The sequence below is a fragment of the Oculina patagonica genome, chromosome 12 (genome assembly GCF_052425735.1).
Source record: "Oculina patagonica isolate OP01 chromosome 12, crgOcupat, whole genome shotgun sequence".
Lineage (NCBI taxonomy): Eukaryota > Metazoa > Cnidaria > Anthozoa > Scleractinia > Oculinidae > Oculina > Oculina patagonica.
In genome coordinates, this window is record NC_135769.1 from 12,094,459 (window position 1) to 12,121,979 (window position 27,521).

General features: G+C 38.5%; 4 protein-coding genes across 7 annotated transcripts in view; 2 read left to right on the plus strand and 2 right to left on the minus strand.

The window, feature by feature from the left end:
* Positions 1-8,849, minus strand: part of LOC144631610 (transcription intermediary factor 1-alpha-like) — a 75,307-nt gene extending 66,458 nt beyond the window's left edge. For 2 of the 4 annotated variants that reach the window (XM_078490088.1, XM_078490087.1), the window contains exons 1-2: positions 6,550-8,849; positions 1,327-1,604 (exon numbers count right to left, since the gene is read on the minus strand). In XM_078490088.1, the coding sequence (XP_078346214.1) occupies positions 1,327-1,604; positions 6,550-8,347 (2,076 nt within the window). In that variant the 5' untranslated portion in view covers positions 8,348-8,849. The remainder of the gene's footprint in view (positions 1-1,326; positions 1,605-6,549) is intronic. The other 2 variants (XR_013566776.1, XM_078490086.1) reach the window with 2 other exon arrangements.
* Positions 1-9,694, minus strand: part of LOC144631619 (choline kinase alpha-like) — a 30,507-nt gene extending 20,813 nt beyond the window's left edge. The window contains exon 1 of the mRNA XM_078490099.1: positions 9,691-9,694. The gene's annotated coding sequence lies outside the window, so the exon portion shown is untranslated. The remainder of the gene's footprint in view (positions 1-9,690) is intronic.
* Positions 9,695-18,578: 8,884 nt separating this feature from the next.
* Positions 18,579-23,718, plus strand: LOC144633746 (uncharacterized). Its single transcript, XM_078492606.1, has 2 exons — positions 18,579-18,858; positions 22,473-23,718. Exon 2 carries the CDS (start codon positions 22,795-22,797, stop codon positions 23,422-23,424), a length of 630 nt encoding a protein of 209 aa, XP_078348732.1. The 5' UTR covers positions 18,579-18,858; positions 22,473-22,794; the 3' UTR covers positions 23,425-23,718.
* A 741-nt stretch (positions 23,719-24,459) lies between these two features.
* LOC144633747 (uncharacterized) lies at positions 24,460-26,971 on the plus strand. The gene has a single exon (XM_078492607.1). It carries the CDS (start codon positions 25,277-25,279, stop codon positions 25,847-25,849), a length of 573 nt encoding a protein of 190 aa, XP_078348733.1. The 5' UTR covers positions 24,460-25,276; the 3' UTR covers positions 25,850-26,971.
* The last annotated feature ends 550 nt before the right edge of the window (positions 26,972-27,521 follow it).

A 27,521-nucleotide genomic window follows, 5' to 3' on the forward strand; every position in this document is an offset into this window, starting at 1 on the left:
GATTTACAGGTCCTGGACAGAAAACCAAATAATGAAAGCCATAGATCCAAAACAACACTGATAACATCTTTTAGTTTTTATTGATCCAAAATAATAAAATGCAATCCATCACCAGGCCTGAAGTAGATTATGGCAGACTTAAGATTCAATGTTGATGTTCTTTACAGAAAGAGAAAACTTTTTCATTGTTTCTATTGAGGTAACATAAGGGGATAGTCAAGAGTATCAGAAAAGGTGCAGAGACAACAGCTTTGGGTATTCACAGCCGTTTGGCACTTTCTCAAACTTTCACAAGTGTTTTCATCATGGGATCATGTTTCCATTTGTGCACACTCAAAGGAAAGAGGTTATATCAGACTAACATAAACAATATTTAGAATTAGGCACTGTTATCATAAGAATGTATAGTATTATAATAATATTATTAGTAGAATTACATGTAACTCAATATTTTAAGATAACAACGATAATTAAAATGCAACATTCAAGACCCCATATGGCAGGAAATGTTCATGACACAAGTAACCATTTGTTAGTTACAAAATAAAGACATTATGGTCTATGATAAAGTCTTTTTTGGCGATGCTGATATTGCACTGAAATAGATGTATGATCTTTTACTTACTACCTTTTTGTTTTCCATTTATAATTTTTATGGTTTCATAAACAAGATACCGCACATGTTAAAATAAGGTTTGGTTTTGGTTTCCATAAAGTAAAGAGCTGTCATTGGTTTCATCATCAACTAAATTTAAAACACTGTATCACATTCATCATAGAAATGGTCTTCCAAAAAGTTGTGATGTTTAAAAACTAAATTACTTGTAAAATCCACTCACCGTCTGATCAATCAATCAATCAATAAAATTTATTTAATCTCGGAGCTGACTGGGCTGACTAGGCCCCTAGCAAACATATGCTAATATGCCGAGAGAAAAAAAATAAATGGAAAATGTGTGTATATACAAAATGGGAAAGTACTCTTGTTTCTTCAACTTTGTTTTTAATTTTAAAGTTGGTCTACCATAATGAACTGATTGAAAATAAATTTAACACATATGCGGTGGCTGTGATGTAAAGCATTTGAGTTCTTGTTGTACCAGTAGTAGAAAGTGATAATTAACACTTACTTTATCATCTTGCCAAAAATAAAATATGATTATTATTGCCACTGGGTAGTCATTAATTTCTGTCCAATTATATGGAAATAGTTGGGACATTTGGTTACTGCCGGTGAGAATTTAGGGGACTTCTGATAATTAAAAACAGATACACACATGTATAAATTTAAAGAATTCAGGTGTTGTTTAGTAAATCAAACCATACCTTTTTCATGGATTCATGGCACGGAGAGAAATCCATGGGAGATTCTGGTTTTTCTTGTTTGACCTTGACTGGTGGTGGTGAGCTTGTTGGTGGGGATACCACAGGCTCAGGCAGTCCCTGGGAACTGTTACTCCTCTTTAACACTGGTAGCAGTTTATGCACTGGGGGAGGTACTGCAGGGTCTGGCATTCCCTGGGAACTATTGCTTCTCTTTAACACAGGGAGCAGTTTGGGTACTGTGGGGACAGAGTCGCCAACACTAGTAGGTGAGGTTGCCCCTAGAAAAATTAAAAAGTTCGAAAAAATATTAAATATTAAACTATTTTAACATAAACAGGCAGGGACATTATGTTGATCTGGGTAGTGCTACATGCATGTCATTAGTATGTTGTTGTTATTGTTGTTGATGTTTCAATCAAACTTCATATGTCTCATTTATATATTGTGGTTCATTTTTACCCTCGGCACAAGAAAATAGAAAGGAATTTAAAAAGAATAGTCAAGCTTTAATTTTTGTACCCTTTTCATACCAAAAGCAAGACTTTTCAAGAAGCTCCAATAAATGATATGTCCCGGTTTTCAAGGACATACTGCATTACTAGTCTCTCTCAATAATAATTATTATTATAACTATAGAAAATGGATTTATGTTTATTTTTTAGACTATTTACCATTTGGCAATAGGGAATCAGTAATGAAAACAACAGATTTCAAGGACTTTCAATACCAAATTTCACTTTTCAAAGCCTCATATTCTGGGACCTACAAAGCTACACGGTACATGTTAGTAACAACACAATTGTTTTAACCTTACCAGGAATCTGTGGTTGAAGCTGACTTTTAAATTTACATTTTCAGGGCAACAATATCTCCTTAAAAAGCAACCAATTTTTCGATTGAAAGCAACAGTTTGTAACATTTGTAACACTGTGAATGTAACATTAAACAAAATAGCAAACAATCATATAATTTGTGTTCACTTGTAAGATACCACAGAATAATCACACACCGTGTGTCCAAAACAAAAACAAAGCAAAATGTAAAAAATCATTGGTGGCCACAAATTCCATTTCCACTGATTTTCTTTCTTCCTTATAATTTTTATCTTCATTTTCACTTTTCACACTATTTTTTCAGCTCATCAGCCATAAATAATCAGATTCTTTCAAACTGTCACTTTTTGTGAAGGCGCAACAAGTTAAACAAAAGGAACAGATCGATCAGACTTCGTTAGAAGCTCGTCATTACCATTTTCAGCTGTACTTAGTTGACAATGAATTGTTTATTCCTCGTTAGCACTCTAAACTGCCCACTAATGACTAGTCATTTATGATTCAAACAAAACTGGCTGAATACCCTTCATTTTCTACACTTTTAATCCTTAACACCCAACGATAAACCTTTCAGTCTGTGGATGAAATCCAAGTGTGTGAAAATTCAATTGAAAGCTACTGAGCAGTACTTTAATGTGTGACTGTTTATTATGTTGTACAAAAGTGGTTCTACTCAGATGAGACCCTACGATGTGTGGTGATTAAATAAAACAATGGTGCAGTAATCTCTTGGTCATCAATCGCCTATAATTAAAAATTCAACAACACTAAAATAAAATATGTCTGTAGTCAAAGAAAAAGAGAGCATTTCATATATCAGTTACAGGGCCCTTCAAGTCATGTTTCTCCCAGGTGAGATTTTGTTGTCATTTTGGGAGGAATAACACAACGTTACCTAAGATATATAACAAACCTCCAGATCTAACAAACAAAGCTTGAAGAACCAGTAATTTCACCAGTAAAAACAATGACAAAATTTTGTCACATACAGCGCATTAATATATAATAAGTATCTGACATAATGGACAGAATTTTCAGAAACAAGCAGGTTTTCTTTTAAACCACTTTGCACTGTAGAACTTTTATGCATGCAAACAACTTGTAAAAATTCAATGATACATTACGCAAGCCATGGTTTTAGGATTTGACATGGGAGTCAAACATAATCAAGTACAAGGTGTGACTATAGCATTGTTACCAGCTGGAGATCTCAAGTTTTTTTTGTTTGTTTGGGTTTTTTTTGGTTGGAAGATTTAATGTTCTTTGGTTTGTCAGGCATGCAATGGTTTTAAACTTAACTTTTCTGGAGAAGGCTTCAGTTGGTAGACCCTTCAATGGTTTTCAGCACCATCTTGACAGGGAGTAAACACCACTAAATTACAGGATATGTATGGGATTTAGACTGACTTTGAAACTCTGTACAAGTAACTCTGATCAAATTTGTTACATTTTCAATTTTGTAACTCTTTTTAGGAAAACAGCTATGCCATTCATGAGCCTAAAGATTAGATTACTTTTGACAGCAACTTTAATTATATAACATGTTCTTTACAGCTGTTATTAATAGCTTATTCTCTATTTTTCTGGTCAAGTAAATTACTGGGCATGACTCAACCTGCAAAGAAAGTCCTGTCTGATAGCCTGGGGCTAGTGGATTTTCCTGGCGGGGTAGTCAATTTTATCCATTAATTGCTCAATGCATGGGTAAGTAACATTGGCAGATGCCTCCGGGGTAGCACATAACGGTAAGCTGGAAAATCCATTTTATTTGCACCCTGATGACTGCTGTCAAACAGATAAATTTTCCAAGTTATAGAGGTTCAAAAGACTCCCGGCCTGTCCAATCGATGAAAATCGATCATCGGAAACCAATCGATATAATCAATATAATCGATAAACATCAATCGATTAATATCGATTGGTTCCATTAATCGATAAAAATCGATACTCACAATTCACGTCCTCTTAATTGTATCGATTTTCATCGATTTTATCGATTATTATCGGTTATGATAAATAAATGAACCATTTATCAATTCTTGCAACATTTGTAATGCGATACGTTACGCATCCTTTTACTAAGTTAGTCAAATCGAAGTTCTGCGAGTCAAACAAAGCACGAAATGAACGTACTAATAATAGAGGCTATTGTGAAGGGCTACCACGAGTGCCCATTCTGATGGAATTTAAATCGCCTTTTCATGATTAAACAAAATAAAAAGAGCTAGCAACGTCCAAGAGTGTTGTAATTTTGATAGAGTTCCCGGTAGAGTTGGATACCAGTGAAAGCTCCTGCGAACCTGTGATACTAAGCTTGGAGTAAAGTCAGTCTATACGTGGAAAAAGCGGGAAATGGCCGGGTCTCTTTTTAATTGAAGAAGTCGGTAATTTCAGAAAACGTTGTTTAACAAATCCGCGTCTGTTCACATCAGAGATTATGGAGGGCTATTTAGAGGGTATTGTCCGCAAATCACGGGTTTCAACTGATTAAACATTTCGAAGAGAGTTTTGAACACACTTTCAATCAAGTGTTTCGTAATTTTTACACATTTAGATGAGAATCAGCAATTGCACAACAGATCACTTTTTCGGAAGAGGAAAAAATACAAAAGGTTAGACTCAATTGCCAATGGACGATTTCCGATATCCGATTTCGATTTCCGATATCAATCAATTAATTGCTATCGATTATTATCGATTACAATCGATTTTATCGATTATCGAATTTCATTGATTGGGCACGCCGGGAAAAGACTTAAGTCAATCAAAATCATATACATTTACATATGAGTAAGTACCACAGAGAAAGCTCTGGCAAGTTCTAATCTGGTTGTCTGTGACAAGTAGATTTTCCTGCCAAGCAAGTATCTTTTTATGTTCATTTGCCGATGGGTGGCATACCCAGGCAAGTCATCTGCCAACTAATTCTTTAAAAAAAGATGCAACTGGCTATGCAACTAGCATGCAACTGCCACAGCCAAACAAAATTTGAGAGCTGCCCCTGGAATTATAGTTCTTTTTGAGAAAAACTTGTTTAGATTGCTTGCAAGATGGCAATCAAGGTAAATGAACATCCAACAATGTCAAGTACAGAGAAATACAACATAACAAATGGCATACAACTCACTAAATGCAATTTCTCAACAAACCTCCCAAACAATCTTGATTATTTTTGAATGCCTAACAAACAAAGAAATGCAACAAAAATCAAAGAATTAGATGCCAAACAAAGAGGGAAAGACATCGAAATTTGATCCAACAATAATAATTTATCAGTGGCAAAGGCGTGGCATGTTTGACTGTGATAAAAATATTATTTAAACTACATTTCAAGCTGCTACCAAAAAAATGTTCAGCATTTTGGCAAAAGATCTGCAATTACCTTCCATATTTTAGTTTTTCTTGAAAGACAACTTCTTTAAACAAGAGAATTTTAAATGCAGTTTCAATTATTTTTCACATTTCTTCAATCTAGTAAGAATGAATTAATTTAACTGAGCTGACTGCATGTTGAGTAATACTATTACAATAACAATATTACTGTATTCTGTATTGCTTCAAGCAGTAAAAAACACTTTGTATTGAAAACTGAACTTGAAAGTAATGACACAAGATGTTTAAAGGATTAAACTCATTTGGTTTCATTTTTTGGTCTCATTTGGTTTCTTCTTTCAATAACACCAACATTTTGTAGAAATACATGCATAATGCCATAAAAAATTAAATTTACTGTTTAGCTCAGTAGTCTAACTCAATATGTACAGGTTATGCACAGACACTGCAATTAAATTTCAGGTAATAACTGCCATCACAGAGGCCAAAGAAAAATAAACTGCATTGTTACTTTTCATTTGAATTTCAAAAATTATAATCTGGTCATTGAGAGGTTGAAAAATGTTTAAAATGTAGATACATATATTAAGATATTTCAATTGTAACTTGAATTTTTCCTACATTGTATTTTTGGCCCAATAAAATACTTTTTGCATACATGTAGATCTGCATGTGAAAACCCATCACAAGTATGAGTTATGGTGAGTTGAAATTTGCAAGGTATCTGCATGAACAAAAACAAGCAAGCCCCAGAAAATTACTGACATACCAACATGTACTTTAGCCTTTTGAGAACACTGACCTTCAAGAACATGTTTCGACAAGAACATCCACTTTGATTTAAAAAGATAACACAACATAAACCCATCTATAAACAAATTAGATTACGATCAAATTTATCAAGGTATAAATTTCAATTTCCTTGACAGGAGGAAATGAGTCCCTGCCCTTTACATCCCAGGAAACAATTCTTGATAAAGAAAAAATATTGAGTATCTATACATAAAAAGGATTGGTACACACTATTAAAAATACACATACAAGATTCCTAAAATACCTTTTAAAACTTGACTTGGTAGATCATTGGAAGCAGTTTGTTCCTCCCAGCCATTTTGCTTGGGTAAAGAACTAGGTGAATCACTTAGCGGGGATGAGCTCTGATGACTGTGGTTGCTCCCAGTGCTTGGAGGTCTTGGTGGTGGTGACTTGCCAATTTTGCTTCCAATATCCTGAAAATGTCGCAGTGGGAGGGTGTTTCCATTTCGAACAGGGCCTGCAGGTATCGAGCATGTCATGCTAGACAAGTTGCTAACAGTTGGATTTCTCTGTCCAAATGTAAAAGTGCTATTGGAAATAGCGCTGCTTGGTTTCATTGGAAGGCTGCGCCCACCTGATGCTAATGGTAACCGAGAAACGCTGTTTGCTGGCACGACACCAACTTTAGTGTTTAAGGTTACACTAGCACCAGATGGATGAACTATTGCGGCTTGAAGGGAAGGGTATTTGTTAGTAGAATATGACTGGCTGGTTGGTGGGCCTAGACGCTTGTTTACGGCAGAAAGAGCTTCAATGGGGTTGGGCCGAACAGGAGTACTTGAGTTGACTGGACGGCTTGGCATCGCAGTACTGCTTGAATGTGATGCGTAGCTACTAGCATTGGATAAACCGCGAAATGATGCATCTGGTCGGCTTGTGCTGGAATTATTTCGGTCGGCTGGTGTCATGACACTTCCAAGTTTTGAGATCACAGAGCACAGTTTTTCTGTCTCCACTGAAAATTTCAAATCACTGTGAGCAACTGGAAGGACATTGTACTTGAGGCTTAATAAATTTTGAATTCTTGAGCTAAGTTGTCTCTTGCTGTACAACAATCCCATGTCACTGCCATTCTTTAGTACATGTCTGGTAAAACCATAATTGTGTTGAAGAATCTTCTGCATCAGCCTGAGGTCTTTATTTTGTTTGGACAAAAGCTTGTGTTTAAAATGTACAAGAGCTTTCAATTCTGTTAACAAGACGTTCTCCCTCTGTTTTACAGCCTTAACAAGCATCTCTGACGACTTTCTTATTTCAGATGCAATGTTTTCCTCCTTTTCTTGTAAACCTTTGGCGGCTTTTTCGACTTCACGGATCGAATCTGTCAAAGGCTGCGCTTGTTCGTACAACCGGTTCAGCTGTCCTCTTAGATAATCTTTATAACTAACTGCCGCTTCCTTAATGAATTGATATTTATGATCTTTATGTTCAAGCAGTTGACAATCCCGGCAAGTCAATTTCTCACAGTTTGCACAGAACAGTTTTAAGGACTCCTGTGGATGGGTGCTACAGAAAATGGGTTTCACATCGGCGGACTCGGAGTTTTCCAAATACTCGGCCTCTGATTGAATCTTGTGGTCTTTCGTTACACGAACTCTCTGATGGGCAGAAACACAAGCATCGCAGAGCCAGTCACTGCAGTTCAAACAAAACGACGAAGCAGGACTGTTGTCTTCACAAGAAGTACAGAACCGCTTGACATTTTCTTGTTTTCTCTGCAATTTTCCAATGTTTTCTAACACGAACTGATTATCCAGGAAGCCATGGACTCCCTTCGGAGGAACTAAAAACTCTTGACCACAATTCGGACATTTCAGCCTTGGAATCGAGTTCGTCGATGCACTAGCTGTTGTCGAAGGGACCTTTTCTTGCTGCTGTTCAGCAAAACGCTCTTCCAAGCACTTCAAACAGAAAGAGTGAAGGCAAGGCAGAAGCTTTGGGCTTGTGTCCACCGGCGGCTTTTTACACAAACCACACAACATATAGACGGATTCCTCCTCTAGATCTTCAGCACTGCCAGTAGCGCCGCCTTCGCTCATTTTGGAATCAACGGAATCGTTTCTTTAACGCGCAAAAGGCCTTCCAACTACGGACCGCTCATTCGCGCTTACTCAAAATGGCGGGGAAACTGAACATGGCTTCCGAGCTTCCATTGACAAGAAATCATCCTGTGACGTCACCACAGTAGCATTTCGCATTTATGAATATTTCACGTTCAATTCCTTTGTTGTCAGCTCAGATTTAATCACTTCAATTTAGCGCTGTATCTTATTTTAAGAAATATTAATAGGACGCTGTCCTTAAATATTTCTCTAAGCACTTTTGCGTATTAAAAAATATCAGCTCTGGGCAACCAAATAGGAGTATGGACAAAGCGCCAACACGAACTGACACGTAAAACAAGCTCAGACAGTAAATTAAACAATGCATACATAAAATTGACATGCCTTCCCCGGCACTTCCGACAATTGAGTGTTGCAAATGGATGGAAGGTCAAAGCACAATAAATCTGGAGCAAACGCGAAGTTGTAGTCGGCGTGATTCCGCTAATTTGGCGGCGGGACACCCTCCGATCTATCCTTACGCCTTTTCTTACGCCCAATAAAATTAATTTGGCCAACGCGGCAGTAAAGACTTCCCCTAGCCTTTCCCCTATTAGTCTGGGCAACAACGGCAGAAACAATTAATTTAAAAGACAATTTATTAACGACAAACGGTTTTTTCAATTAAAAACTTTCACATCCCATAAATCCAATTTAGCACCCTCCTTCTCCCAGAAGCGCACCCCCTTTTCAAACCCTCTTTGTTCAAGCTATAAATATAAAGCCGGCTTGACGACCTTTCGTAAATTAAAAGCGTGCGATTTTTTTAAAACATTTATTGGCACAGAGGCCGCGGATTATCTGCAACATGTTTAGTCACTTGAAAAATTTCCACGCTACTCCTATTTAGTGCCAAAATTAGTGCGACTGGCGCTTAATAATCACTAGTGCTCTAAATTCGAATCATTGTTATAAGCCATTAGCAAACAGGTGAACGCAAAGAAAGGTCAGCTGACAAAATATAAATCAGACTGCAAACGGTTTTTCTTTTCTTGCACGCAATCTAAGCACAGCAATAAGACTAAAATAGAACGAAGAGACGGGAGAAAAACCCGACAATTATTAGCCTAAGGGCAGTTTTGCGAAATTAATTTTAAAAGCCAGTCACAAATTTCAGAACGCTTTACTTTTAGTATCTCTGAAAGCATTCGACTGCAAACGACCAATTAGACTATTTAAATTTCATTTAGACCACTGTCTAGTCTTTTGTTTTAGTGCTTTTTCAGTGCTTCAAGATTAACTTGTATGTTCAGAGAGCGTTGATTTCTATTTGACAATACTTACTCGTGCAGCACTTTTTAACACGCGAAATTCCCTCCAGAAATTGCCATCACCTTGTCAACAACCAATCATTAGTCGCCAAGCGGCTTACAGTGGTTGATGTCATCAATGGACCCTCCCATGATTTATTTAATAACTTTTGATGTTGGCTTTGTGAAGAAAATTTGTCGAGATCGATACTGCTTGAACAAAGAGCACCTCAAAATCAGTAAAACAGCCAAGATTGTGGGTCGTTTTACAGAAGCTTGAATACCAGGGGCAAAAATTTATCCGACTGTGTATGACTCACTACCTTATCCATTTTCGTTACTCGTCTTAAGTTGCTCTTTCCACGGCAGTGTCAATAGATTTTTGCCGAGTTTTCGCCACTTGGCCAATAGTGGAAGGTTCTATTGGCGCGGTTTTTTTTTTGCAGATACTCTGAGTGACAGATCTTATTTGCTAGAAGGGCGAACTATTTGCCTCTTATGCCATACTGATCTTAGTAGCCTTCAGACAGTCTTCAGTGCAGGCGTTTTTGTGGGCGAACACTAAATTAACAAAAGCAAGTCACTCGCGTGCTTTTCAGCCTGACTCCCCACTATCGCTCAACTCTCAAAACACGGTGATGGAATATTCAGCGCTCGCTCGTCCAATTACAGGCTACGCTGAAGAACAACGCCTAATGTTCAAATCAAGACCTTTGCGAAAGAAATACCGGGATAGATAAACTATGTACACGCCTTTTTTGTACCGACCGAAAACTGGTGGTACTGTGAGTAAGAACACGACCCCATAAGCATTGTGCTTAAAACCTGATCGTGTCAGTTTAAATAAAGGATGATGATGATGATGATGATGATGATGATGATGATGATGAGGAGGAGGAGGAGGAGGAGGAGGAGAAAGGGTAATAGAAAATTACAAGAAATTCAACTGTCCTTTCCCAGAGAAGGAAAAACACAAGGAAAGCGAAATTTAAACCTGTTTCCATTTCCGGCCCCGCATTCTAACTTCTTTCATTTTCGTGGATTATACCAGTTTCGGAAAGCGGAAAACAAAATTAGAGCTTTTTAACTTGTGGTAAACGCACCAAATCTTTCCAAACCAGAAGCCTATTAACTACCAAAACTGTTTCCCGTTCACTTGAAAGCAAATATTTGTTTCGCTTTCTTCTCTTATAGATTAACTTATAAATTGAACACCGAACATTTCGTTACTGACGGTCTGGGTAAAGTGCTATCATCCAGCCAACATGACAAAATTCTAAACGACCACCATTATCAGCTAGGACAAAGGTAACTTTCTCAGGCAGTGGCGCACCGAAGTGTTATTAAAAATTTCCAGCAAAAAAAAAATCAAGTCAATCAGCGATGCCTTAAAACGCATGCCCTGTCCGGCAACACGTCCCTGTTTGGACCAAACAGGGGAGTATCCCTCGCCTAAGGTGTTTGCGCAATCGACAAGATTTTTGACAAAGTCGACCCAGAAGCAACATGTTAATGACAGTCTAAATTGCACCGTGTATCTTCCTCGGAATCTATTTCGCGAAACATTGCGTAATGCTGTGGAAGTAGGTTCCTACCCGGCCTTTTTTTCCTTCCAGCCTGAGTAATGTACACCTTTTGGGCGAAGCCTTTAATTTCGTATTGTCCCCTATAGGGATTTCCCCCCGGCGGAAGGCGATTTTACTTCCGCAACATTTCGTGTAATAGTTGCAACGTGCGTTCGAATTCACTGCAACATTGCTCTCAGTATCGTTACACGACTATCACAGAGCCATTTCACTCACTTCCTCTACCAACTGTTAGAAACTGCAACTTTATTTTGAAACCGAAACGAGAGCATTATGCAAATCATGAGTCTATTTTGGTATTCTTCCCTTAGCATATGTTTACAGAAGAGGAAAGTATTCATTTCATAACTTATGTAGTGGCTCACTTATGCAGAAATTAATCCTACCAAGGAACATTTTCCCTAGAAAAATCTTTGTACTCTGATTTGTACGTTCTGAATCATAAAGCTAGTTCAGCGTATAGGTGATTTTGCACCTGCTTTTAGAACAAAGCCTCCGAATAATAAATGAGCTTAAGCTAGTGATTCTAATTAAGGGCGTGAAAAATATCTTAAAAATTCCTCTTAGCTTACGTAAGTCAAACTAAGTTGTCGAAATGCTATTGGCTAAACTCGTTTATGACAATTCAATTGTCTTTTCGTTCTGCATGCCGGTTAGAGCGTGAGTCAAGATCACCAATGAACACCACGTTTCGTAATGATGTTTTAGGTATATGTTTTGTTCCACCTGACTAATTAAAAAATTTCCACAAAATAGAAGTAACTCTGGGTTAACTCCCTGAATGCGCATGCCCATGTTAAAAAAATAAAAGAACACTTTTTAGTTTATAGTTTCACCTTAGTGAAGTCGGATAGTTGTTGGCGGCGGAAATAAGACTTCTAGTTATCGAAAGAGAAACTGTTTTGTTTTGTTACCAGTCATGCAATTAGTTGGATTGCAATTCAGTCAGTTCACTTAAGTGTTAAAACTAGTCTTAATTAAAAATGTAATTTTAAAAAAATCATATTCTTTGGTAATCGGACCTCTCGCTGGAAATGAGTAAATTCATGGGAATAGACGGATTCTTTGGCTAGGCACTTGAGGATATGTAAATTTAAGTCTTGAATTTCTTTGCAAGGCTGTTTACTCTCACAGTGTGGCCACTTTTAACCAATCAAAACGCTAACAGAAAACAAGGGATGGTGACAACCTCGTTCCCAGGGTTCAACTTTAGTTTCGTTCCTGAATTTTGAGCGGTTATAAACGTTTCGGGGTTTCGAGCTATTTTTTTTTTTTTTTTTAATAAAACAATAGTTATGATAATTTGCCGCCAACAGTTGGTCAAGGATGGGATCTGTAGAGGGTATACAGAATGAAGGAGTCGATAGTACGCAAATTCTTTCACTTGGTTTCAAATTTGGTTGTAGAACTGTTGTCTGAATGCTCCGATGTAATTTGTCTGTTTACGAAAAAAATCACTATCCATGGTTCTCAATTTAAACTTTTTGATTGGTTAACTTTGTTCCAAGTGGCCCAGCTCAAGTAGTCACACTGAAACACGCAATAACATTGTCGTTTGATCATTTGTTTGGTATTTTTTATGCCGTTTCTGTAGATTCAATGACATACCAGGGTAGGCCTCTATCCCTTACAAAAGAGCCAAGCACAATCTAATCTTCATCTGTCCTTCGCCTGAGCAAAGCAAACTTATTCCAATCTGCCTCGTCCCCATGCGCCGAATGCCGCCGATCGACCGGACAGTCGAGGCGGTAAGGCGGGAAAACAGGGAGCGCGGGGGTTGATGGTTGGAAAGCGAGCAAGCGAACCGTGCACGCCAGTCCCACAATGCCAAGCGGACTGTGCACGACCAAGGAGGAGGACGCCTGGAGACGAGGCAGATCCCAATTAAACGTTTCCGCGTCAGAAAATCTATTTTAACTGACAAACTGTTGCACGCAGTATCGTGTAGAAAGTTAAAGCGTTAAGCTCGTTCCCTGGTCTTGCGGTCATGCGTGGTTCGCATGGAGCTGTGTGAATGATGCGGGTGATTAGTCACCAAGTTCCACTTTCCCTATTTCCCGGCTCCCATATATCTCTCTCCCCCGCAGACTCTGTGGCAGGTATCCGCTGAACGGAATGAGTGCAGGCGCAAATCGAACGAGCAAACGTTTGTTGTAAGAGATTTTACTACGGTTGATTTGACTGACTAGATTCAAATTCTCTTTGTTAAAAATCAAGCCAATCAAATCATGTGTCTCCAAAGCCACTTTTTCCTCTTGCCCCAAACTGAGCGGGACAAGGGGCTCTGGGGACGAGAAACTCAAGGCAAAGTACTCCCGATTCCGGGCAGCTGGAAAGGACCATAAAAAAAATTATATTTGATGAGTTCTATTAGATTTAGTAGACAGAAATCTTTTCATTCTTTCATTCTTTTAATTCGTTCCGAAAAGTGGAACTTGGGGACTAATCACCCGCATCATTCACACAGCTCCATGCGAACCACGCTGGGGACGAAAAACTCAAGGCAAAATACTCCCGATTCCGGGCATGATAAATTCTATTAGATTTAGTAGACAGAAATCTTTTCATTCTTTAAAAAAGGGGCGGTGTAAACAATTACAAGAGTGCGCTTGACCATCCGAGAGGTATCGTATGTTGTATATCGGATGTCACGCTACAAGATAAGTTGAACAATTCAACACAGAACGGTCCCTTGCTGTTTTAAGTTTTACTTCCATATACGTTAATTTTTTGACAAATTTCCTGAAAATTATTTAAGACCCCTTGTAAAACGTCATCGCTTCTGCATGCATTGCGTGCCGTTTATCATATGTACCGCATTATAATTTTCTTTTTGTTTATGTCATTAGCTGCTAAAATACTTCCACTGATGCTTGGCTGATCTTGTAAGCATTTAATATCAATTCAATTGTAAATTATTTCAATATTTTAAAAATCAAAGGTAAGGTGAGACTACGACTATTTTGCTATGGTTTATCTGTTGGCAGTTAATTGTGGTATGGAGTAGTCTTTTGCTAAAGGGTGAAAGAGGCTTTTCATTTGTTTAGGAGTGCAAGTCTTGAAATATATATTTTCCCTGTAGGGTAAGCTCCTGTATCTTTTAGCCATGGTTTGTTATGGATTTTAACTCGTTTGTACTTTGTATATTTCTAGTAGTTGGGGGTATGTTGCTGGAACTTTGACTCGTTTGCCGTATACCAAACCTTTTTTTTAGCTGTTTTGGCAGCCCTATATCATAGTATGAAAATTTCTGTCCTCCTGGATATTCGGGTTAGTCTATTAGGAGGAATGGCGGAACGGTGGAACGGCACGGTTGATGGGAGTAACATTGTAAAATGCGCATTGACGTATTTTCTTAAAACGCGGAATGTCTGAATTTTGTAAAACGCAGAAGTGTGAAACATTTTAAAAAGTGGCAACAACAGCTACCAAAACAAACAATCTCAAGTAAAAATACGGCAATTTAAGGTAAAGAATGCCTCGAAGAATGATTTTTTTGGGGGGGGAGGGTGAAGTCGGGCATAGGCTCGAGACAAAGAAACGCATAAAGCCGAAGTAGGAAGCTGTTAAAAGGGAAATAAAAGTACCTGAAATTAATAAGTTTGTACTGAGAAACTTAAAAATGGAATCGCAACAACAAGGGGTTTTCATAAGGTCATTCATCCAAGTAAAACCCCGCTCAAGGTGAGGTGGTGTGAGGTGAGCTACGCGTTCTTTCTTATATCACATGGAAAGTAGTGGTTGTCATCCTATCCATAGGCGTACGAGACGGGGGGGGAGGGGGCTGCAGCCCCCCCAGTGCCAAATTCGGGAAAATGTAGAATTCGGGCAACAGCCTAAGGAAAAAAAGAAAAAAGCCGAAAGGCGTCAACATTACGTTAAACGAATACAAACGGAAAAGATGGAAAACCTACTTGTGAAAGTCCAATCCAATCTGCGTCGATCCCTCGAATCATCGTGCGGACCGCGAAAGTAGTGAATCAGCCCAGCTGAGCGTGCGACGGGGACAGACAAGCTGAACAAATGAGAAGCATGCACGACCAAAGCCGGGCAGCGAACCCGAAATGATCACGCCGCGCTGTACACGCGAACCAATGGGGGAGACGCGGCCCCCCCAAATGGAAGAGAGGAAAGAACGGGAGAGACCCGGAAACGCCACGAAAAGCAAGCAGGCAGCCCACTTCAATGCATGTCACATGCCCACGGCTCAACCCACGCACCGGGCAAAAGGCCCGCCCCCCAGGAACGATGGTGCCCGAAGGCCTATGATCCTATCGCCAAAGTTAAGGTTTGTTGAGCGGGGTTATTTTTGGATGGGGTACCAATAGGAAACCCCTTGTTGTTAAGTTTTGTTGTTGAGTTTTTGGAAATCCTTTTTGTCCTTCAAAGTGTTATTGCTATTCTAGACTTAATTGTTTTATATACTAGTGATCAGATTTCAGGCAAATGGTACTTTATTTTAGACGAAAACTCTTTGTTTTAAACATGTGACATAGCTTTGAATTTTCATCAAAGTCAACTAATTCAAACGCTTCTACAAAATGACCCAATCTGATGTTCAATTGATAATAAGAGCGATTAATATTTTTTTCAATAGTAGATACATAATGAGTTTCGTCAATGTGACCAATGACAATATTTCTGCATTCCCCTGTCATATTTATTGGTCAGTTGAACAACAGTCAAAGGAGCAAAACTTTCATTAGATTCAACAATATAAATTGTCAAATTTAAACAATTAGCCACTGCTTGTACTATAATAGCATCAGCCCATGTACCCTGGCATGACATATTGTTTAAGTAACCTTGCCAAGAATGTTCAGTGTTGCTTTCGATAAACTGATCTGGGTTTTGAACTAAATAATTAACAGCAAGGGTACGTATAGATAAATGACTATTAGGATTGCCATAAAGTTGATGAGAAACAGCTCTAAAAAAACAATCTCCACCTCCTCCAACATCAATTGCAGATAAATTTAACTCAGACAATCTTATTTCAAACAGTGAACCAGAATTTGCTAAGGAAGCACTCTGTGCTTTTAAATTACTATTGGTATTGTCTTCATGTCTTCATGTCTTCAATGTCACCACTAAGACAAATGACTCTACCACATATATGATAAGGTTGGAGTTCACACTGTTTTAATTTCATAATTATTAGCTGTAACTTATACATTCTTAAAATAAATTTTCTGTGTTTGTTTGACTTTCGACACATATCATAACTAATTTTCACTAATTATAAGTATTGCAAACTATATATTGCTTTAATCAGAAAATTTCAGCTAAGTAAAGTTATGTTGAGCACTCTATGGTGTCTCTCTTGCAAACGGAAATCTGTTGAGCACTCAAGGTAACTCTCTTGCTCCACTGAACATCTGTCTCTTTTCCAGAGTGAATTCTTCCAACGGTGATAAAAAGTTTATGACAACTGTCAAGTTCAGTGCTCTATTGAAAACAAGTTTATTGAGCAGTAAATAGAGCTCTATTGCTCCTTTAAACTTCGTAAACCGTTAAAAACCACTCCACTCCGCAACAGTTAAAAACCACTGGAATTTGTATCCGTTTATAATGTTATTTCATTAAGTTCACTCTTGCCAAACTAAAGCATTAACGTGCGTATCTTTGTACTGATAACTTGGGACTACTGGATAAAACGCACTCTGCAAGAACTTTCCTTTGAATACAAAGAACTAAACGTTTGAAAACAGTTTATGACCGATTTGGCTTGCGTATGCAAAAATTACAGTAATCTTCAATCCACGTGATGGGTCAGGTGACTGAAGAATAATATCCAAGGAAACAAGTCAACATTACAAAATTCTTCATATTTATCAAAAGCATATAAAGTCTTCGACTTAGCGGGGTTTTCGAATTAACCGAGCAATGACTGAATATTGGGTCCAAGTGAAATGGAAGTTAGTTCGCATTAGCGGGGTTGTTCGAGTTAACCGAGAACCGTATTTACTCGAATAAGCGCCGCGGCGCTTATTGAATTTTTCGCGTCCCAAATGCGGCGCTTAATCGGGGGCGGCGCTTATTCGAGTAAATACGGTTCGAGTTACTGGGATTCTACTGTATTAGAACTAAGCTTACCTGAATACTTTACACTTCCCCATCACATTCTAAATTAAAACTGCAATCTAGAAGTAAACAATGCGCTGTTTACAAAACTCAACCGCAAATTAAGGAGCCAAAGAAAACCCAATGGAAAACACATTGAAAATACTGTAGTACTCGTGTCGCAATTCCGGCCTACTACAGCAAACAAACAGTTCAGCGGTTCAATACATTCTTCATATATACCCATTCTCTCGGCCCACATCCAAAAGAAATCCGTTGAATTGAGAACGCGAATAAATGATTATTTACTCGTGTTTAGCGTGACTAACGCAATAGATTGTCGCGGAAACAAATCCTTTAGGTTGAATATTAGCACCGCTTTAAAATGTGAAAGACTTGTATTAACCACAGGTAGCCAAAGCTTTTAAAGATACGACTGAAAATAAATAAAATGATCTGAAAACTTAATAAAATGATCTGAAATTATCAACGGCTTTAATATTGTTTTATCTATCTTCTATTAAATATTCATGTGAGCTTTGTTCTACGAGTGAAAATTAGCATAATGTATGCTAATACTAAAATTGCTCTCAACTAACAAAGCGAAGCGAAAGGTCGCACACTCGAGCCATCAGAATGCCGACCCGTGTTCACAAAATGAGCTGTAATTCTCAAAGTTTGCCATTTCTCACCCAAAACGCCTCACATTCATAGGCTACGATAATCATCCTGAAAATAAATACCGAAAAATTGCCCAATGTTACATCCTTTCCCCGTTAAAATGAATTATTTCAGTGGTAAACCTCAACGAACCATCCGTGGCCCGAGCTCTTCTGCATTTAATCATATGCAATTTGGAACCACAAAAGCCACTTTCTAGGGGAGGTGTACGGAATGTCTCGTGCAACACATGATGACCTCATATTCATGAGCTCAGGGATGAAAAGTAAACAAACAAAATTCCATACACCTCCCCTAGAAAGTGGCTTTTGTGGTTCCAAATTGCATATCTAAACCACCACGCGGACACTGGACTGGGGTTCTGGCAGTCTTTATTACAATGCACAAATAATATCTTATTAAGTACAATACACATAATATTGAAATACTGGATTGAAAACTACAAATAAAATGGAAATCAACTAACGTACACGAAATGAAATAAGATTAGACACATATAAACTTAAGACTGCCCGGGAATGGGATGGGCGGGCAAAAAATTGCTAACTATTGGATTTGAAAAACTCTATATGCTATAAGATACGATGTGCCCGTATTGCTATGCCTATGCAATTTGTCCCGGGAAATTGGTCTGTATAGTCTTTAAGCAAATAGTAGCTAGCTGATTGGCTGTAGGAATCTTGTGACTATCAGCTACATATTTAAGCTATAAGGTCATACCCATATGACTAGCACGCGTATGTTAGACGCCAGGTCCCAAATCCACGATTAAATGCAGAAGAGCTCGGGCCACGGATGGTTCGTTGAGGTTTACCACTGAAATAATTCATTTTAACGGGGAAAGGATGTAACATTGGGCAATTTTTCGGTATGTATTTTCAGGATGATTATCGTAGCCTATGAATTTGAGGCGTTTTGGGTGAGAAATGGCAAACTTTGAGAATTACAGCTCATTTTGTGAACACGGGTCGGCATTCTGATGGCTCAAATGTGCGACCTATCGCTTCGCTTTGTTAGTTGAGAGCAATTTTAGTATTAGCATATATTATGCTAATTTTCACTCGTAGAACAAAGCTCACATGAATATGTAATAGAAGATAGATAAAACAATATAGTCCAGTCATTTTGTGGTTGGACCTGCAACTTAATGCAACAGAAGCTTTCTTACCGCCAATCATTTCGAATAAGTCCCTAGATCAACATACTAAAAGTCCCAAAGGATCCATGCATGGGAACATCTCGAAAATTTAACGGATTCTGAGTCGTGCTTTTGCGTAACATGTAAACGAGGCTCAAAAACAGAAATTCTGTTATTATGCTTGTTTATGGCCAGAATTCCATTCATTTCATCCAAAAACCATGAAATGTACTTCAAATATGCCTGAAAACTTTCATCCGAAGGAAAAAGTGATCAAAAAGTATTCTGTAAGCAAAATAAATCTCATTATATGAGGTGCGCGCGGACTGCGCGTTCAATGATTTTTGACGCATATATTAACTCCAGAACTTCCCTCTACCCTGATCCTTCCATAGGATGACCAATGCTAACAAGGAAGCTTATTTGCGTGTGAAAGGCTCCTAATTGCAAAATAACTTTGCCTAAGTCACTGTTAGCTGGTTCGGTGCTGATGATGTGGAACACCTTCCACCAAAGGGGCTGGTCAAATGTGACGATGGGGTTAGCGATGTTGTGGCGCCGCGCATGTTCAGACACAAATTTTTAGAGTGGAGGAAATACATGTGACGTCGCTTGGGTTCAGGTCCCCTGATGGTTACCCCGGTGGACAGCTTGCATCATTCCAGCCCATGCTGGGCGTGTGGTGTTAAACAGCAGAAACGTCTTCCAAAGTATGTCCAAATTCGCTGTGGGATCTACTACTACATTTGCAACAACTACGTTATTGTACTCTATTTCCACTTGTGATTGCCTTGGCTCAGATGGCGGGCGTATCAGTATTTCTTTTTTTTCCAGCTGCTGAGATGTCTTGAGGACTAATCTTTCGTCTCGGGACTCGACGGGACGCTTCTTTTTCGGTTAGTGCCAGGAGTGATGGTACAAATCATGCCCATGCCATGAAAGGTGTCTTTACCGTCAAGGGTTCGTAGATTATGTTCCACATTGTCAGCTACGTACTAAACAAACTCTCTGTCATAATCCAGAAGCCATGGCGATGAAGGGTGTCTATTAGAAATCGCGATGCGAAGTTGTGATGGAGCTGCACTGCTAAACCAACTTGTAAAGGCGCAAGAATCACTCTTGGTCGCGCCACCTGAACAATAGCCCGTTCAATTGATGCTAACTTCCCGTTATCTTTACCAACCAGAATACCCTCCAAAAACATCTTTAGCATGGCTAGGAGGAATTTAGCGCTTTTCTCAGCTTCGTTTTCGATCAAAGGGTAGATTTCGATGGATGTTTTATGCAATTTGATGTCATTCTTGATCAACCTTAAGGCAGTTCAGATTATACTTAATTTTTCCGTATCCAGATCAACATCCTTTTGTTGTGGGTGAAATTTGTGCAGAATAGCTGATGCGGTACGTACTTTTAAAGTTTTCCTGAAGTCTTGCTTTCATATGGGTGCGGCTATGCGGCAGTAGTCGAGTCACCAAGATACTCCTCCATTTTATCCATTAGATCCATGACAGTAATTTGTTCGTCGTCGTTCTCCTTAAGAAAGCTCGCCACTTTGACAAACGCTTCGTTTTTTTCTTCATCTTGTGGACGTCCGATTTTTCTTTTCTTACTATCAGACTGATCTAAGGCAATGAATACTTTTGGCATTTGTTTTTTGGTCCTGAAGTTGACGCTGCATAGCTGATGGTAAACAGCACCGGCGGCCGGCAAATCATAGACATTTGAAATTCTCGCCTGTACCACTTCAACCCCAAAATCCCCCCTTTCAGAACATGCCTCTAGTACAGTCACTCTTGTCTCGAGGGTTGTCACACGGAACACTTCTCCTGGCTTTTTCTTTTGCTCCTCAAAATCAATTTCGTTACCACAGTAGAAACAGTCCGTATTAAAGCTAAAGAATTTTTCACTCTTGCGATCCAATGAACGACGTTGGCTTGAGGTTTGCGAGCTTGCAATTTCTTGTTTCTTGGCTTGGGCAATGTTACTAGGGTGGGAATACGCGCGGCGACATGCCTTGTGTACCTTTTAACCGGGAACAGTTTGGATGTTGTCATTGCGCTCTGCGCTTGCGCGGTTTATACCCTCACTTCCCTTCAGACGGAGAGATACTATGTCATCTTCAAGCGATTTTTGGCAAATCGCACAACACATTTTATTCATTTTAGGCTCTTGCTGGTCTAAAAATTACCAGGATACAAGTTAGACTGTGTCAAACGTGCAATAGAATCATAGACGCTCTATGTTTAGTCCAATAAATTTCAGCAATCGGGTTTAAAACCTTAACATATCATTCTTTATAAGTAGAAGAAAGGATAACATTGTTCTTATTTTAACTCACTGCAGCGTCGTATGCAGTGATCTCGCTTTTTAGTTTATATTTTCGAAGCCAGAATGTAATACGTTGCATTTCAACTGCGTTGAAAGACTCAAGGAAATACTGTAGCCGCAGAAACTCGCTAGAATCGCTTTAGAAACAATGCTTTGGATGTGATACACTATGATTCAGCAAAGGGAAACTTCTCCATTTTGAAAGAAAAATTACTCTTGAAGAGAACTCAGAATACACTTACCTGGTCGGAGCACAGAACATTGAAGTTCTCAAGCCATTTTGTTCGACGGAGATTAAAATTTCTGCAGGCGTCAAACACAGCACACTATACCTGCGAACTCTCCCGCCTTGGGTGTGAGTCTCGGCTCCGAGTTAAAAACTTCGATCTCACGCCAACTCACGCTTTTCTTACTCTTTCCGCACGAAAATTAAGCTTTCTTGAATTGTATCACTATTTTTTGAATAAAGGTTTAAACAGTTCAACAAGTTTCATTAAAAAGAAAAAAAAAAGAAAAAAATCGCTCCAGAGAAAAAAACAACTTAATGTCATTTAGTCCTATACACAGGGTTGCGGGTTTTAACACGGCAAGCACCTGAAATACACTTAAAATTAAAGCTGTGTACATATGAAATGTCCCAAATTAATTTGATTTCTAAAATAAAAAAACCTTCAACTTGAGATATCGTTTCAAATTTTGTTGTATTTTTTACTTTTAAGGCATAAACACGCGCGTTTTTATAAAAGCTTTATTCAGCCTCGTTTCCATGTATCTCTAAAAACGTGTCTCGGAGCTTCTCAAAAAACCCATTTTTCAATAACTTTCCCTTCCGGGATTTTCTGGGACGTTTGATATGTTATTAACGATAAGTTTCTCGGTCAAAAACCGTTGAAATTTCTTCTGTTGCAATTAGTTGCAGGTTGACCCATTATTTTTAGTAAAATGACTGGACTAATAAGCTGTTGATAATTTCAGATCATTTTATTAAGTTTTTAGATCATTTTATTTATTTTCAGTCGTATCTTAAGCTTTGGCTACCTGTGTATTAACCCATTGGCGCCTGTGCCGGCCGTAGCCGGCCGTGCGAAAACCACCCCCAAAATACAATGTATGTAATCCTATGAAGAGGACAAGCTACAAAAATAACAAATAAACAACAATTTATCTGGAAGAAACGTGCGACTCTGTGATTTACGTCGTGTAACGGCCAAGCACTTACACACAAACAAACCGTTGCTAGCATCATTAGAGCTAGATCGGGATCAGTTTGATGACAGATCTGATTGGAGCAGGCAGTTATTGTGGTCACCAAATAAATAAATGTTAAGTGATTAACGAATGCATAATTTGCCCGCCACCGCACACGGCGATTCAGGGAGGTGGCGATTGAGTTTGCGGAACAATCTCGGAAAAATGCAAGCATGTTTATGGAAAACCACCAAAAAATGGGAAAAGAGCTTCAACTTTATCTCAGGAAAGAAACATTATTCTGTCGAACTTGTTCGCTTTAAGCGATGGTGTGGCGAAGAAGTTCGCATATTTACGAACGGATTGCAAATACATCACGCAACATTCAAGCGACTGAATGGCTTAGCTGTGTGCAGTAGAAGCGAACAACACTCGTGGGAATTCGACGGCCGTTCATTTTTACTAATGATTGTTCCTGGAGTTTGGTCTATGACAGAGTATCATTTACTAATCGATGGTTTGCAGATCGAAAGGGATCTAACTCCGTCGGAGTTATGGAGACGCCGCGGATGGGTGCTCGTTTATTTTGGACTTATCGAAGTGTTGATTGGAATTTTATTGGAATCAATAAGGTACTTTGAGGACACCGTACCGTACTTTGTGTTATGGGAACTCCTAGGACGAGTTTTGTTAATCTTTGGCTTGTTAAAGATTGTGGAGGGTTTAACATCACATGTGGCGAGATATTCTAATCGTTACGGACCTGTTTACACAGTATAAGAAAACTCCAAACCGCAAGTATTACTTATTCAAGCTGGGGAGAGAGAGAGAGAGTAGGAAACAAGATCTCGACGCTTCACATATTGTAAACTTCCGGCACTCTCGCCACGAGTTTAGCCCAGAAACTAAACAGCGTAACGTTTCGCTAAATTATGGTAATATTTAAAATGTTGTCTGGAAGACATATTGAAAATATGGAAAGATTGTTTACATTATCATGTCGAGGAAAATGTCAGTACGGTCCGGAGGCGAAAATGGACCAAAAAACAACAAATAAAAAAGGCTGGACTTTAACACTTGATCGCGATCATTGAAGTTTTATTTTCAAATTTTCCACACTCAATTTGTGCCCAGTCATTTAATTTGGACACGCTATAAAGCGCATGCAAATACAGCGCCGTGTTTTGATGTTCCGTGAACTGAATGAAATATGTAAGCAATAATTTGAGTTGCGTGCAGGGAGAAAAAAAGAAAACAAACATTTTTTCAAAAACCAGTTAAAAAAACGAGCGCGTTTACAATCTTTAGATAAGCATGTGTTTTTTTCCTGCCCGCATCTCTTGAAAAACCATGCTTAATTGTTTCTTTTCCAATATTCACCTGTCACGGATCCACGCTTTTTACAACTCCATTCATATTGTACTGTATTTATACCAGCCCCGCCTTTTACAAACGGCTTGTAAGATCACAATAAAAACCACCTTTACTTCTACCACTGTCTGAAAATCGCTGCTAAATCATATCTGAAGAATATTAAATCTCTGCTACATTTAACCGCGCCCGATGAATTATTCATGTAAACATTCAAGGTAACTATATTATTTCCATAATAATCTGTAAAACGGGTGACTGCGCGGCCCGTGCCCGCTCGCACAATTTTTCTACATCAACTGTTCTTAACATAAAAAACACTTTAATCCCTCTTTTGCGACATTCTTGACCTTTTAGAACTCGCTTTGGATGGATTACCCAAATTTATGACAAATGGACTCATCTTTTGAAAATTTTGGTCACGTGATTAAACATGGTATTACATTTATTTTGCATTATTATTAGTGCTTGCTGCGCAAATTTTCGCATATTTTAAAAATATTTTCTTCTTGTTTTTTGATTTTTGAAAACCATGCCTAACATTTTTACTGACACCGGAATGATATTAGTTTAGTTTTCTAATCGCTCGTCAAGGGTAGCCTCGGAGTCTGCGAGGTCTCTGATAATTATCAAAAGCGAATATAATGCGTTAAAAAAGATGGAAGGTCAAGCAAGTGAAATTTAGACAAATTGCCCAAATTCAATTTCTATTTTTATTTTTGTTGTTTAGAAAAATATTAGTGGACATATATTGCGATTTTTATTCGCTTGAAAAGAAATAAGAAACTGTAGCAGTTTTTCGTATTGATGCACAAACGGCGAACTAATATTCTTAGATTCTTGGATATTTGGATTAAAATATTGAACACACTCTTTTCGCCTGCTTTTCGCACAAAATATTACTCTAACTTTAATTAGCCAATCAGCACTCGAGTCTTCTGTCGTATTGACACTATGCAAATTAACACGAATACATTGCGAGGAAAGATGTCACGCAATAATATTGTGACATGTTTGCATTTAGCAAACGATTTTTGGCAAGAGAGTATCATCGATCACCATTTATTCCTTGGTTTGCGGATAATTCATCCTAATTACAGCTTAACTTGCCATTGGCTTGAAGAAAACCCGCAGATAAAGGCAAAGCGACTAAGCAAAGGGTCTCAAAAGACCTCTTAATCCGAAATTTATTAGAAAGTTTTAGGCGAAGATCGATATTGTCGCTGTGAACTTCGCTAGCTGACTGCCCCGAACCGTCGCGATGCCTTCGTGCTGTAAAACGACTTGTACTTGGGCGCAAAATCTGAAGGTTGGTCCAGAATATCGACAGTACACGGTCCAGCTAATCCGAGAAATTGGTTGCTTCTGTGAAGAATACCGTATCTACGTAAACGGACACGAACTGGATCACCACGGGCTGACTTACAATCCCTGCAGCCCTCTTTGTTTTGGTAGCGGGCAATACGAGTGGGAACAAGATGGCCATTCTTTCCTGCTTATTTACAACTCTCTGTCGTGGACGAACTACTTTGGGGGATTTCGGCTTTTTATAAACGGAACAGATGTGAATACTGGGCGAGAATTTTCGTCGTTTTGGCGGCGACGCGGTTGGCAAGTGATTTTCGCTGGCCTTGTCATGTTGTTGCTGGGCACGACTCTATCACTGATATTCCACTATGCCTTGTCCAAGCCAAGATCTTTGATAGCAGTTGGTTATGCTCTCGTTGTTACTGGTGTGCTTTATATTTTCTTGGGGCTTATTCCAATTTTGCGATACCGAAAACCACGATACGATAGATCTGCCGCCATGGAGTACGCAACGAACACAGTTTGATACAAGCATGGATTTCATCTGTGACTTGCGGTGTAGATATGGCAGTTTGATTACAATTTTTACCTTTACGATCACCAAGTATTTGCTTGAAATGTGATCAAGGCTATTCAACAAGGTTCTAGAAGGTTTATAACTGCAATAGATCGAACAGTAATTCCCTTCAAGAACTTATTTGTGTACATATAAGAATTGAAAAGTGTACAATTCACATCACAGTTACTATAATTTCTGTAGAACGCTCGCGCTATCGTTTAGAAAATTATTCATAGTGGGTGCATATTAGCTGACAATAAAAGTTGTTTCCTTGCTGTGACACTTGGCAATTAACATTGATAGATCGTGAACCTGACCAACATTTATGATTAAAAGCTACTACAAATCAGCTGTCAGATTGAGAAGTTATTAAATGTAATTGAAAAAATCAAAACAATTCTTTTGAGCTCTTTTCTTAGTGTTTGTGTCGAAGTATTCTCAAGTTGTCATGTCAAATAATTTCTTTTAACTGCTGCAGTTTTTTAAAATTTTAAACAGCACAACACTAGCCGTGTTTAATTGAAGTGGTTTTGAGGCTTACCTGTCAGTGACCAATGCCTTATTTAAACATTAATATTTTATTTTGGATTAATGAGAAGTGATGGATAGCTCACTTTCGGAAGAAGCAGCCAGAATTTGTTTTGGTAGCATAAAATCAAACAAGACAAAACTGTCTGCTATTTCTGGCTATTTATCATGCTTTTTAAAAATGTTAATATTGTTTTGAGTGTATTATAGGAGTGTATAGTGTATAGGAGATTCGCCTTTATTTAAAGCTGGATTTAAATATGTTAGAACTGGCGATGTAATGTTTAGTATTTAAACTCATTTTTTTTGCCATATGCATGGCAAAGCTTAGATGGTCTTATCTTTACTTAATTGTATATTTGAAAGGGATCATTTCTTAAGTTTTTCCAAGCAGCATAGTTTATGAAAAGCCCAATGTATGCAACTTTTTTTGATTTTCAGTAATGGGAAATCTTTTTGTAGTTTAATGATTTTATTCTTGGGGGTCTTTACTTTTGATAATTTTTGAAGCTAATAATTCAAGCAAGGAGCATATGTGATTAAATATAGGATTACCTGTCACATGGCTGACGTTTATTGATAATCTTTGACAAGGCAGGTGACATCTCTAGAACTGGTATTTAAATTGTCTGTGGAGGGGAACAGGTGGGTGGGAGCCTGGGAGAAAAGGGGCGGGAAGCAGAAGGGAGGGTGCGAAGCGGGATTCCTAAGGTGACGGGAACTGGGAGAAAACAAGTAAAATTTTGCAACATTTCATTATATTCGCAATAGATATGGGACAAAGAGGAGAGAATGGCTACGGAGAGGGGCCGGAGGCAGGAGTAAAAAATATGTGAAGCAGGAGTAAAAAGCACAGGAGGCGGTAGGTTCAGACCCCTCTGTCCCCCTCCACAACGTCAGTAATTTTTCATGTCCTTGATCAATGGATGGACCCTGGATGTTAATTATTTTTCATGCATTTGTTTGCTGAAAAGAATTAAATTTACCGATAGCGGTCAACAAATCAGTTCAGATGAGTCACTGGATTGTGTCAAAACAATAATTATTAGTGGTTGCCCTCAGTTTCTATGGACTTTGATGGATGGCTTAAGGCTCCTCTTACTAACCATCA

Excerpts from the sequence above, each read along its gene's own strand:
- LOC144633746 (XM_078492606.1), top strand. The coding sequence starts at position 22,795 with ATGCATAATTTGCCCGCCACCGCACACGGCGATTCAGGGAGGTGGCGA.
- LOC144633747 (XM_078492607.1), top strand. The coding sequence starts at position 25,277 with ATGCCTTCGTGCTGTAAAACGACTTGTACTTGGGCGCAAAATCTGAAG.